The sequence below is a fragment of the Halyomorpha halys genome, unplaced genomic scaffold (assembly GCF_000696795.3).
Source record: "Halyomorpha halys isolate HHAL.00 unplaced genomic scaffold, Hhal_1.1 Scaffold252.1, whole genome shotgun sequence".
NCBI lineage: Eukaryota > Metazoa > Arthropoda > Insecta > Hemiptera > Pentatomidae > Halyomorpha > Halyomorpha halys.
This window is the reverse complement of record NW_027108761.1, coordinates 852,983-867,506: the sequence shown is the minus strand read 5'-3', so window position 1 is coordinate 867,506 and position 14,524 is coordinate 852,983. Positions and strand designations below refer to the sequence as shown.

General features: G+C 29.3%; 1 protein-coding gene across 7 annotated transcripts in view; it reads right to left on the bottom strand.

Moving 5' to 3' along the window:
- Positions 1 to 3,209: 3,209 nt before the first annotated feature.
- Positions 3,210 to 14,524, bottom strand: part of LOC106680284 (HEAT repeat-containing protein 5B) — a 145,623-nt gene continuing 134,308 nt past the window's right edge. For 6 of the 7 annotated variants that reach the window (XM_014419858.3, XM_014419864.3, XM_014419862.3 and 3 more), the window contains 15 exons: positions 13,985 to 14,126; positions 13,720 to 13,899; positions 13,231 to 13,470; positions 12,908 to 13,089; positions 11,515 to 11,760; positions 10,979 to 11,198; positions 10,282 to 10,458; positions 9,847 to 10,009; positions 9,165 to 9,280; positions 8,189 to 8,449; positions 6,255 to 6,470; positions 6,005 to 6,180; positions 5,482 to 5,695; positions 3,867 to 4,012; positions 3,291 to 3,619 (listed from right to left, as the gene is read on the bottom strand). In XM_014419858.3, coding sequence (XP_014275344.1) covers positions 3,440 to 3,619; positions 3,867 to 4,012; positions 5,482 to 5,695; positions 6,005 to 6,180; positions 6,255 to 6,470; positions 8,189 to 8,449; positions 9,165 to 9,280; positions 9,847 to 10,009; positions 10,282 to 10,458; positions 10,979 to 11,198; positions 11,515 to 11,760; positions 12,908 to 13,089; positions 13,231 to 13,470; positions 13,720 to 13,899; positions 13,985 to 14,126 — 2,859 coding nt within the window. In that variant the 3' untranslated portion in view covers positions 3,291 to 3,439. Of the gene's footprint in view, positions 3,620 to 3,866; positions 4,013 to 5,481; positions 5,696 to 6,004; positions 6,181 to 6,254; positions 6,471 to 8,188; positions 8,450 to 9,164; positions 9,281 to 9,846; positions 10,010 to 10,281; positions 10,459 to 10,978; positions 11,199 to 11,514; positions 11,761 to 12,907; positions 13,090 to 13,230; positions 13,471 to 13,719; positions 13,900 to 13,984; positions 14,127 to 14,524 lie in introns of all 7 variants that reach the window. The other variant, XM_014419865.3, reaches the window with a different exon arrangement.

Sequence of the window (14,524 nt, the reverse complement as noted above, 5' to 3'; positions counted from 1 at the left end):
TAATTTCTAATTTTTCATGAGGCTGGGAATTTGTTACTGCATTAACTGTAGGCTTGGTATCAGTATCACATGACACCACTTGCACTAGTAGTTGTAGAATCTGGTTATAGGATGACTACAGTGCAGAGATTGGCAAAAAATAGCTGATAAGGACAAAACTAATAGCTAAAATTGCCATGGATAAAACTCTTATTCATGAATGAACCATTGATAAATAAATATTGTATCCATGGCAATTTTAGCTATTAGTTCCATCCATCATGAATGTACCAAGCGGAGGGGGGAGGGGGCAGCTGCCCCCTAAAAGTGAAAAATTATTAATTTAACAAAATATTTATTTCCAAGCATATACTAATTAGATTAACTAATAAAGCACTGCTTGCCATCCATAGTTAATTTTTGTCCAACCCTGCCGCAGGGAGTTATCCGCACCTTAATCATCTCATAAAAATATATTAATACAAAATTTATATTTGAAATTATCATTTTTCTAATTTGCATTCATTAATTACATTATGTTACCATATTTGAATAATTTTATTTTCAAGTTATTTAATTGTTTTCTAAATTTTGTGCACAACAATTAATTGTTAATTTTTTCTACTTTATTGAATATCCCTTGCAAGTACATTAAATAAAAAATAAATCTAGTTAATATGACATAATTTTAACTTTTTAACGGTCTTTTTGTCTTTCAAAAAGTTGGACTTAACAGTTACATGGTTCATACTTTTCCTGACTATGTAAGAGTAATATAAAGAACTGCAATGACCCCATAATTAAATCTAAAAGATTTTTACTAATAATTATTTCCCTTTATCATAATTACTTGTAATGGAGTTCATTTTCATATAATAAAAATATGAATGTAATTGGTAATAATCCAGATATTTTGAAAAATATTTTTATTAAATATTAATAAATTTTCTAATCAATTAATTCAAATAAATAATTCTTTAATACATAAAATAAATAAAGAGTGGAAAATTACATGAAGAACATCGGCATGAACTCCGATAATAACTGACAGAACACTATTTCAAAAACTATACAAGAGGCAGGTTTTTGGGAAAGGATAAAATCAACATGTGGAAGGAAATGGACTCAGGAAGAGAAGGAGCGGCACAAAGGATGTATGGGCTCGAAGGAAGCATGACCAAAGTTGATTTACAGTACCCTCTAAAAGGGTTATTTGAAAAAATAAAATAAATAAATAAAGCTTTTTCTTTTTAATTAATGTGTCAAATGGTGCATATTCCAATAGAAAAGTAAGCAGCATTGATTATTATACAATAAAAATGTAAGATGTAAGGATCAACTTCTTCCTAGTTAGAATACACCAAAGTTGGCTTTGGACTATATATCAGAATATCCCAAACAGCCTGGCATTAACTTAATTTGTATCTGAGTGCTTTGTATATAATTATTTATGTAGAAAAAGTACTCACTTAAGTATTCTGATGCATTACAAAAAAATGTAGGTGACTTTTCCTAACCATAGAAATTCATACTAATGAGAAGGATATTAGATATTAAAAATAAAATGAATACACATTCAGCATTTTATTCATGTAAATACAAGAATATTATGTTATCATTTTTTTTTTTTAATTATTGACAATAAATGTTACAAAGATATGTAATAGCTGAGTAATAACTAGTTGAGTTCGGTGTTAATCTGTATCGAAAAATCCAAAAAGATTTTAAATATAGATATGAAAATCCTGTAATGTAAATAAGGAGAAAAAAATGGGACATAGTTTCTCATATTTAGTAAATAAATACTTAATAGCTAAAATAAATGCTTCATATTTACTAATTACATCAAATTTGGATATTGAGAAAAATTCTGTTTGTAATGGAGCTTTTTTACCTCACCATAGTTTATAACTATATTCATCCATGATCAACTATATGCACTTCTACAATACATATAATTATTTGGAAATAAGAAACCAAACATATAGTTAAAAATCCAATTTTTATTAAATAAAAATTCACCACAGCAGAATCGAAAATAGTGTGTAAAAAAATGGAATAAATTCAATGAGAATGTTTTTAAAAATTGAAAAATCCAGCACCAGAAAGAATTTCTCCATTAAAAAAAAAAAAATTAAATTTAAAACTAATAACCTTCAGGGAGAAGGAATAAGTGCTCCATACATTGATCCAAATATTCAAAAATTAAGGATGGGTTACTTACTAAATCTTTTTCTGTTATTTGTAATTATAGTGTATAACATTGATAAAATGTCTAAAATTTAACAAAAATTAAATGTCATTCTTTTATCATAACTCCTTGCACATATAACAATTTCATTTTTGCCTTTTACACGCCTTTTTATACATATTAAAATTAAATATTTATATTCTACAAATCAATAAGACTCATTTTCCATATGAGGGTAGAATAAGAAGTAGTTTAAATAAATACATAAAAATATGTTATCTACAATTATCATCTATTCTATAACAATATACACTTTTCTACATTATACACACATTATATAAATTGACACACACGCTTATCAACTATTTACACATATAATACTGTAATCCTATACTAAAAACTATAGCATTTGTAAAGTATACATACTACATTGATGCCTTCGAGAAAGACATTTATAATCAGTCTATACCAAAGTATAAGGGGAAAAAAAATTTATTATTCTATTTACAATCATATGGGTAACAACCAAGATATCAATAGCTAAAGAAAACCAGTGTTATGGAAGAAAAGAAAAACTAGTGACATATTGGCACAAAGTTCATCAAAACTAAACCTATTGACATTAAGTATTCAGGAAAAATTAAAATTGTTGCAACTTTGTCTTCACATTCAACAACAACTATCCCTTACCTTCCTTTGTAATTTGATGATTTAAAAAGTTATAATTACTAAGATTAAAATATTTCACAAAACAGTAACAAAGTAAACTCTAAGCAATACTAGATAAATAAAATCAAAAATCCTTAAAATATTACAAATTTTAAAAATCACACAAGTAAGTTCAGTAAAAACATCAATAACATTAGATAAGAATCAAAATAAAATGGAAGAGGAATGTCATTACAAAATATCAGAACAAATATCAATTTAATAGTAATTTCTTTTAAAAGAAATTCTGCTAAATAAACTTTTAAGAATTAAAACATTTAAGTTATTAATAATTAATGATTATTTTAATATTAATAAATTAAAAACATAGAATACTAAGAAAAAAAACAAAACATTTTTTTTGGACTTACAAAACGTAAATTATACAGTGATCAAACAATATTTTAAAATTTATGTGTTTTTGTTAATACATTCAGAGATATGACTGACAAAGTGATGCACTTAGATTAAAACAGCCAGCAATTATAATGTGCCATCAAAATACAGGGATTTACAATTAAAAAAATTTCAAATACATATAATTTACATGAAAAATCGTGCTTATGTTGTGAAGTCTCTGAAATCAGTCTTGAGCTTGATAGTGGGCTCCTGCGGTTGAAGTGGGGGCTGGTGTGGTTTACCACTGATGATGTCTTTTCTCCGCGATTCCTGGCTCCGCCTAACAGCTGTTTCTAGGCGACTCCTCATATCACTCGACTCGGACATGATAGTTTTGAATTCCTGGATCAACAGATGAATCAAAATAATATAAGTCACTGGATGTAAATATTTAAATTTTTATATTGATATATAGTTCACCATAAAAATTTAAATATAAGAAGATGGTCAGGGTTGCAGTCAAAAAAAGAACAAATAGTTTAAAACTATTAAATTTTTACTTTTCGTGCAAATAAAATATTTTTATTCCATGATTTTTTTTTCTATATTAAAGCACTTTGAGTCTCTCATCATTAATAAACTAATATACCTGAGGATACTGAGGTCCGATCTTCATGAGCCATTGAAGGCTTTTTTCATGAAGAGTTTTACACTGTTTGTTCGCTTCTTTCAGAGTTGGTCCTTCCAGTAGACAATCTATGAGTTCTGGTACTAACAGTTTCAACATTTGTATTCCTGTAAAAATAGTATAATAATAAAAAAAAAATGAATGATTCTTTTTTGCAATAAAAAATATAAAGGAACATGCTTAGCTAAAATTGTTAATTTTAATCAAATATCTTTTTACTTGCCTTGCAACAAATCTCCTAGAAAGCAGGAAAGAAAAATTCAAGAATTGAATGCACATTTAAGAAAAATTACCATCTAAATTTTATAAATACTTTCAAAATATACATATGAAAGTGTTAAAATTACTACTTCATTCGTACAGATAAAAAATCAGAAAGAACAGAATACAATGTTGTAAAAAGTAAGTAAATGTATTTTACAGTACCTTTACCATAAAATGAAAATAATTACAAAATATATATAAAAGAATCTCATTCTCTTCATACTCATGGGCACAAATCCGCAAGAGGTTTCTTTCAAATAATAATAAGCTACTAAATAGGGCTTATTTTAAATTTCTTGTATGGGCTTTCAAATTTTTTCAATTGGTCTCAATTCTGATTAATGTAGTGTCTCTAGATAAGTAAATATGTCCATAGATCTTAAAAATCTGCAACCAAGAGCTTGAAATAACAGCAAAACTTGGTAACCATACATAAAATATCCTGTTAGATATGATAAATATGTTCAGAAACATCAAAGATGTTTTTTTAAATGTCTGCTTTTGACAAAAATGGTTGACCAGATATGCAGGAAAAATTGAAGTAGAAATGAAAACAATATGTACTTTTATGAAAAAGTGTATTATTTATTTCAAATAAAAACTGAGGGAAGATACACTGCTTTCATGAAATAGTAATTTTAATTTGTTTTTGTAACCTTATTATGATTTGAATTTATGGGAAAAATAAGATTGTTTTTTCTTTAATCTTTAAAATATTTACTATAAACAAAAATAGTCTTCCAATCATCAAATACTTGTTGTTAACTATGAAGTAACAATTCAAATGGAAGCATAATTGAATTTTTAATTTCAATATATTTTATTTTTTTATATTACAAAAAAATTATTTATTTATGCTATATAGGAAAATAAGGAAATTAACAGAGCCCATGGAGAGATAGGGCCAGATTATCCTTATGGTATTTTTTAGAGACCATTTGGTATCACACTTTGATTGAATAAATATTTGGGCTTTAAATAACTAACACTTAAAACTTCTATAACAGGCATGCACACAAGTTTGGAAGTATCATGATGAAGTATCTAGGTATTTTAATACCTGATAGCAATAAAACTACTCACAAGATTACAAAACTATATGAATACAATATACAAGATCTGTTTAAATAAAAAAAAATAGAAAACTCTTAACCAGAATCAAAATTACAAAATAACTCTATTAGATATTAACCCAACTTATACACAATATTACTTTGTTAAAAATATACTTCCATAACACATGAAAAATGGCATACACTCTACATTATGTCATTTAAAGCAAAAAAGTATTTGAATAAGAAAAAGGCTTTACTGTGCTTAGGTTCAGCGAGGTGAATAAGAGCTTCCAGAGCACAAATGGTTTCCAATGTCAGGTTCAGCTCTAAATCTGTTGAAACTTGTTTGGAAGACTTGCTATGGAGTAATTCCAGAAGTCTTGGGGCTAAAGCGTGGACATAGCTTGTACAAACTTGCCTATCAGTACTTGAGAAGATTGTCTTAAGGCTTTGTACACATTTCAGTTTAATCTGCAAAAAAAAAAAAAAAAATCTAAGAAATGTTTGAATCTAGAAATTTATGACATAAATATTCAAACACACCACCTTTACAAATCAGCAGGTTATAATTAATTAAGGAGGGGGAGGAATACAAAATAAATAAATATTAGATGTTATATTATATACAAAGATTGAACAATTGGTTAAATTTTTGTTTTCTATCCTCCTACAATATGTTTATTTCCATTCTTTAAAAACTATTCATAATCATATGTGCGATGGTTGTTCCTATTAATTAGTTTAATATCAATAAATATGAATATTGCATTCGTCACTAACTTGAATATCATCCCCCTGAATACATCTTCTAAAATGGTTGATGCAGGGGTATTGCAAGTTGGGAGCGGAGACTACTTCTGGAGGAGCATGCAAAACAAATACGGTTATTGCAGTCATCATTGTCACTTCATCAAGCTTGATTTCGTCACCCTCACTCTTTTCACTCTTGTCAGCTCCTAAATTTGAAAAAAACATTAACACATGAATGAACTAATGACTTAAGTCAATTATACCAGCCTAATCTAGATACCTGTTTTGGCGAGGTCAATGATCTTTGCGAGAGCACTCTGTAAGAGAGCTTTCCATTGATTCGTTGTAGCGGAATGAGTAGCATATCTGTGGGAGGCTAAAGCTCGCAAACAATGCAAAGCACCGGTCACCTCTCCACCAGCTGGAGATTTCCACCCACATTCCTTCAATACGCCTGTTGTAAGGTAAAGTACTGTCGGAAGTATTGAGATTCCTCCTGAATTCATATTAAAAGACATTGAACAGAACATGTAATGAATATGATAAAAAAATAAATACAAATTTGCCAAGTACAATACAAATACACCTTTCACACTCTTTTTATCTTTTTTTAACTTTTTTTAAATCCTTGTATTTTCTTTTGTGAAAATTGTATTTTCAAGAAATTAGGTTAGGTAATTACCTATATATGATGGTTAATAATATGTTGTTCGAGAATAAAATCGAAAGGGTGAACCATTGTTGAAATAGAGGTGCATCCAGAAAGGAATTTTTGGCATAAATAATCAAAAGTAGTTGGCGAAATTTGATAGGTTTTACTAGACAGTGTCTGTAATAATCTCCAACATTCCTCTATCTTTAAGCCAAAATAGGACAAGCCTTTTTGAAATATGGAGAAGTCAATGGAAGTAGAGGATGAAATTTGATGAAATTGATATACGATCATTTAGGTATCAATTCTCATGATCCCTGAAATTTATTCAAAATCAGATAACAAGTCAATCAATTATCCATGACCATTTTTATTTTCCTCACAATTTGATGGAAAAGAATTTATTGGACCGCATATCCATTAGTGATTCCCTCACTACAACTCTGAATAATGATCCATTTTTAAAGAGATAACTTGATAACTGGGGATGAAAAGTGGGTCCTGTACAATAACATAGTAAGGAAAAAGTCCTGGGGAAAACAAAGTGACCTGCCGTTAATGACTCCAAAAGCAGGATTAAATCCAAAAACGGTTATGCTGTACATTTGGTGGGATTGGAAAGGTGTCCTTTATTTAGAGCTCCTCCCGCCCAACCAGACCATTAATTCTGCAGTATGCTGGGCCAAGTTGGAACAATTAAAGGCAGCGATTGAGCGAAAGTGGCCAACATTGGCTAATCGCAAAGGCATAGTTTTCCATCCCGATAACGTCTGTCCTCACGGGTCTTTACAGACCCGGGAGAAATTGAAGTTTGGCTGGGATGTGATCCCCACCCACCCTATTCACAAGACCTTGTCCCAACAGATTTTCACTTATTTCGGGCCCTTCAAAACTCTCTTAACGGGAAACACTTCAATTCTAAAGTTAAGTTAAGTTTGTACTACATTTCAGGTTTCCCCATATTCATCAACTTATATTTCTACAATTATAATAATTAATTTAACCTTTTATGTACACAATTAAAACCTTATAATCAATTTTATCTCATTTTGTTCGGTGTATCTATTTCTTTTTTAAATACTGTCAAATAGTCTCATTAATTAAAATTTAAAAAAACATTTGTTTAAACAATGTTGTTCAATACTGATAAATTCATCTGTCCCTTTTGCACAAACCAACGTTAAGTTATACTAGGCATTATCTCTTTGAACATATCAATGTGTCTGTGAGCTGTATTTCATCAGTATCCCTCAACATCTTAATAAATAAAAACAAAACACTTTCTACGAAAGAAAATCCAGAGTTACATATTTTTCATTTTCTACATGAATACAAAGCTTCTCTACCTTCAATAGTGAGGAAGTATAATCAATATTTTTTTCAAACAAAATAAAAAAAGATTTATTTTGTAAGACTGATTTAAAAACACACATCAATGTACAGTCCAACTGATTATTAGTTGTTGATTTTACAAATATTGCAAATTCATTAAATGTATTATTTCATAAATGAACAATTATAGTTAAATTAAGAAAAGTGCAAAGAGAACTGTTAGACATTACCAGCAGGAGAAGTGAGAGTTGGGAGCCTCCCCATGGTGTCCAGAGCCCTGGCGACAAGAGGTGGGTGAGGTCTCTTCTGCGGCCGAGGACTGAGTGACTGAGGGCTCGGGTTGAGTGGAGGTAGCTGGCTGACCAGGAGGCAAAGACAAACCTCCAGCACGGCGAATACCAAGGATTTGCCAGGTGGCAATTCTCCTGTCTCTCCACCCTCTCCAACATTATCTAGTTCTTCACTTTTCTCATCTGCTTCAGGGCCGAGCTCTAAAAATTTAGGTTGTAAATGAAAATAGACATGTGTAAGAAAGTTGCACATCTTCAAGTAATAATTATAAATCATAATATATAATTTTAGTCTATAACTAAAATATACAACATGTAATTCACCATCAATGCAATAGCAACATAACTAAGAAGTCTAACCTACAAGTGGTTACCTATGTGGGATCAATGACTTAAACGTAAATTTTTTTTATCAAAAATAATTTATGAAAAAATCATATCATCGAAAAATCATAAAAATCAATCAAATTAGTTGATCAAAAATATTAGGCACCTGTCCAAGGGTTTTTGCCAATGCACCCAAGTAGTAATCTTTTACCAGGCCAGGTCAAACAATTACTAACGTTGTGAAGTGGGCCAAGTTAAATATTTTGTGTATCTTGTAAAAATTCGTATTTGAAGATGCTAAAAACAAATCTGAATAGCTTTTTCAAAAAAAAAAATTGACCTTGAATATAAACAATTAATAAGCAAATTAGAAAGAGGCATAAAATAAAACATATAGTGCATTTTTATAGATTTGAAAATGCTTTTTCTCCCATATGAAGACATCAAATCTAAAATATAAATATGGGTTGAAAAAACGGAAATTTTGCTTTCCAATATTTGTATAGAGTCAACATGTATACATACATGACAGTTTTATGTTGAGGATCCAATATAATTTTCCGAAACAATATTATTAAAAAAATAATACCTTTTATTTTCTTCTTCTTCAAGATATCTAGTTCTTCCTGAGCTGCTTTTAGAACTTGGCTCAAAACATCCATGACTAATTGTTGAATTTCAATATTTTCTCTTGTTAAAAGTAACCTAAAAAATATATTTATTCAACATCTTATAATTAATATTATAATTCTCAACATATGATGAAGTACAATAAGAAACATCAATCTTTGGCAGGACTAGTAACTCAGCATAGCACAGTTACGTTATATTAATTTACACTTAATTATTATTAGGATGAATTAATTGAGATAAAATTCAATAATTAAATATTAGAATCTCAAACACTTTGGTATAATATAACAAAATCTGTAGGATACTCAGAATTGTATTATAGCTATTTTTGAGAATCGAGAATACATAATGCAAAGAATTTAGGGAAAAAATCTTTAGGAATAAAACCATAGGTATAACCCAATTTAAAACAATGACTAAGGGGACTAAATATTAATGTTGACTTTATTGCCTGTATGTTTGGTATCTTAGTGTTAGATTAGAGAACTGGACAAATTTTAAATTGATACAAAGATATTTTTAAAAAAATGAAATTAATGGCAACAGAGGTTAAAAGGCAGTAGAGGAATCACTTATACTTTGTTTGTTATATGATTCAATCCCTAATCACAGAAACTAATTGATAAAATATTAATTACCTGTGAAGTACGTTACACAACTCAATGCTTAATGATCTGTCTTGCATTAGCATTTGCCGAGGAAGTTCGGAGTCGAGAAGTGTAAAAAGAGCTTTCAAACAAGTTATAACACTTTCAGTAGGTTCTACCATCCTTGGGCTGCAAAGGGCTTCCATACAAATACCTAGAAGAAATTCAGGAATGTCAAGAAATGTAAAACTAGTGGAACAGTGGAACCATTTTAATTTCATTTAAGCACTAATAAAAAATTAACAATTGCTGAGAGTTAAATAGTCACAATAATTTTGTTTTTAAAATCTATGTATGTATGTTTTGTCCTTTTGTAAACACACATAACTTTAAGTATAGATGGTTGTACGAATATCACCATAACTATGAAGATTAATATGAGTGAGGAGTAGAGTATTAAATTTGAATTTAATGTAAAATATATACCAAACAATAAGTGAAACCGATCCTGAGCATTTTCTCCTTTGAATTGGGTTGCATTCAACCAGAGAGCAGCAGCATGTAGAAGCGGAGGCCAAGAAGCTGCATAGTGAGGCCTGCAACTATCCATCGTGTCTGTTGTATAGAATGCTCCACCATCATGAGGTAACTGGCTGGCAAATTCTAGAAAGATGAATAAACATTTAAAAAAACACAAAAAATCTAATAATGGAATTCTGCTAGGAGTACACTATACATAATTTTTTTTTTTAAGTTATATCAAAATTATATGTATCTTATCAATGCACGTTTTGTCTCAAATGAGATAAAACTAATTCTATTAGAAAAAATATATAAATTTATGATTTTGATCTGATTTGGAAAAAAATGTATTTTATTAATTCTGGATGCACAGAGTTAAATCAAATTAATTCCTACCAGGCTAATATTAGTAACAAGATAAAAAATTATCAAGTGTGAAAATTTTTTGAACTGTACTAGAGTGATATATAGAAAATAGATTGTCTGAGGACCCATCCATTGCAATTATTTTGCTTTAGAAACCTATGATATTTAAAAAGAATTAATCAATTAACAAATTGATATTGTATACACTTTTATTTAATTTATTATCCTCAAAACTGACAAATAATACTAGTAAATATAAACAATTTAATCTCGAATGATTCAGAACAGAACTTACCAGGAGGAAGTGACAGCAGAGCATGATCCTTCAGAGCTGCTAACCAGTTCTGAGACAGGGATGCCAGTTCAGGTAGTACTAGAGTGAGTAGGCTTTCGCCACCTGATTCAAAATCACCGAAATCCTCGTCACCATTGGTGTAACTGTCATTATTAGGAAGATTCGAAGGATTTAAGTTACCAGCTGAAGTACTGCTCCCAACCATAGCAACAATGTATACCTAATAAAACATTTACAAGTAATCTTATTTTTGAATGAGAGTATAAGAATTAACAGAAATTAAAACTATTTCTTTGAAAAATTATTTAATTTAAAAGGCATAATAATATAAGAACCTTAACCTTCTGTCATATAAATTAATTTTGCTGTTGAAACTCATTAATACCAACAACAAATACCATGCGACTAATTTCAAGTATTCTATCTTTTAAAAAAAGGTGAACTAAAAACTTCTAGAATAATTAGAAAAAACAGTGAACAATATTAGCAATAAAAGCAAAATAAAAATTAAATAAAAAGAAACAAAGGGAACAAACCTCTGCCCATGCTTTCAGAATGGCCAGTCTTTCAAGAGTAAGCATACTTTCGTTGTAAATCAAAGGCGTAGTTCCTGAAGCCCTTAGACGATCCAAACAAGACACGAGCAGCTGGTGAACTCTCCGAAGATCACTAAGGTCTCGAGCTACACCACTTCCAATCCAAGCTGAGCAAGCTTGACAAGCAGCTGCTGTCACGTGAGACGGAGTGTCCCTAGTGAAAGCTGGCCTTAATGCAGCACTCACCTGTTTATAAACACACAATCATGATAAGGAAAATAAAATAACATTTGATAAATTTCCAGTGAGTCAAAATAAAGAGTAGTTTCTTACAACTAAATCATATTTGTGGTTTGGAGCAACAAAAGGCAATTTCCATTTTTATTGGTTTTTAGTTTTTTATGTAAAGTTGTCTGTCAAAACTTAAACTTTTACATACAAAAACAGACAATATTCTTGGAAAATCTTGTAATTGTTGTTTTGTTTTTTTATAAAACAATGAGATAAGTTGATCCTCAATTCTGAAAATTTTTAATTTCAGTATTGTAGACACATTTTTCAGAATAAGGACACTGATTGTTGTTGCACTGAACCACAGTTATAAAATAAGGTTTCCTTCTAGACATAACCAATGTAGGAAGAACAAAGAGAACCTCTAACACTAGTACAATTAGAAAAATACTAGATGTTTTACTTATTAAAAATCAACCAAAATGATTGAGGAAAATACTGAGGGCCACAATGTACCAATATTGTTTAAAATAAAACTATATAATAATAAAAAAAAAAATTATATATATAATTTTTTTCTTCACTTTTTAGCAACATTTCAGCCCTTTCCAGTAGCTATTTTCAACCTTTTTCTTCTACACTCCAGTGACAGTAATCAAAGTATATGTTTTTATAAATTAGTAATCTTCAATATATTAATTAATATTACACACAAAATTCATTTTTTAAGAACACATATCACTGTTTCACTTATAACAAATACTTACACGAGTAGTATTTATGAAAACTTATACTTTTATTATTGTCATTGGAGTGTAGAAGAAAAAGGTTGAAAATGGCCAAAACATTACTAGAATGTGGAAAAATAATATATATATAGACTATAACTCTTAAAAATAAAATATATATATATTTTTTTATTATAATATAATTTTATTTTAAACAATGTTTAATAATTAAAAATAAATCCCACTATAAAATAAACAACCTTAGTAAAGTAGCTCATAATATATGATTTACAGTCAAGCACTCTTAATCAAACATGCAATCAGTTCTACACACTTCAAATATTTTTCCGAGCTTTTGAGAAAACCTTACTTATAAGAGAAAAAAATGTAAAAGTAATTTTAATACATAAAACGCATAATTTTTAAATACAAACCTGTGCTTGATACTGCTCAAGAAGAAGATGTCCTGGGAACTCTGGCTCAGGAACCCTTGCAAAAGTTTCAATTATCTCATTAAGGAGGCTCAAGCCTTGTAGGCGTAGCTGGTCGCAGTCGCTAGTAGCTGCCATGAAAGCCATTCTTACCAGATCAGACAAGTGAAGGACCAAGTAATCACCTGAAATTCATCGATATAAATCATTAAAAAAATAAACTGTCAATAATTGATACAACACAAGTATGAACAAGATTATAATAATTTTCAAAAAAACATCTGCATCATTAAAAAAAAAAATGATATTTTGAAATAACAACTCACCTTTGTGTTTTGACATCTGCATTTCTTTAGCAAGAGCCAGATCAAAGTGTGCTCCTTTGTGAATTTTGCATGCAGCTATTATTTTGGAAACAGAGTCTGCAGCAAATACTCTTGTTGGCCATCTTGGCTGAATAGTCACCCTAGCTAATTCACCTGCATGAAATTCTGTATCGTCACCTTCATCATCAGAGCCTTCGTCAGCAACTGGTTCATTTCCTTCTGGTTCTCCGGAAGCAGTATCTATGTTAGAAAATTATTGAGTTAAGTAAGTTAAATAACTTTTCTAAAATTATATGTTATTCAAAAACAAAACTTGGCAATATTGTCAAATCCACATATAATGGATGCATGAAGCACAAAGAAAATATATGTTACATTATAGGATGATGAAATTCAACATAATAATTACTAATTAGATCTGAAAATAGGAATATTGAAATTTAGAGAATAAACAAAGATATTTAAAAACAAAAAAAAATTATCCTTTACCATTTGCAACGGTCAAAACAGATTTGCAAAGTGATAACCACTGAGAAAGATTATCAGCTGCTAAAACCTGAAGCATACTCGTCAGTGTGTCATGAATGTGCTTTATTAGACTTGGGTCTGTTTCGGTATCAAGCATTGTGAACAGCACTCCAGGAAGACCTGTTTCAGTAATCACTAGACCTAAAATTCCATCAAATCAATTTACATTATTTTATAATTATTAAACAAATAATATGTGTAAAAGGAGTAAAAAAAAAGTGCTTACCTTCAACAGAATTGTTTTCTCTATTTTCATTTGCTAATGTAAGAGCATGTTCACAGACTTCTTTTGCTTCTCTTTGAGTCAACTGTCTTAAGCAAGCTACTGCTGCTTTTCGGAGTAATAAATGATTACTGGATAAAGTACCCTAAGATAAAATTAAACAATTATTAGGTAAAGAAAATATACTGATGAATACAAGTATAACTTTTACTTTAATAATATCTATTACACTTTATAATTAACTGAAATATATGACACAATCCTGAGAATTAACTATCTGTTATGAATTGTACGAAAAATATTATTAAAAGGGTTGGAAACATCAATTCAAAAAGTTTGTGAAGCCTTATTAAACTACCATATATTTTTTTTTAAATTTGCTCTATGCACTGCATTTCAGAAGTTAATAAACCGATTATCTTCGCATATCTTTTATCTGTTTTTATATTTATCTCATATTTTCCCCTTATACTTATATTTATTACTTTATAATTAATTTTTTTATTACATAACTTACAACCCATCTTTCATATATTATATTCA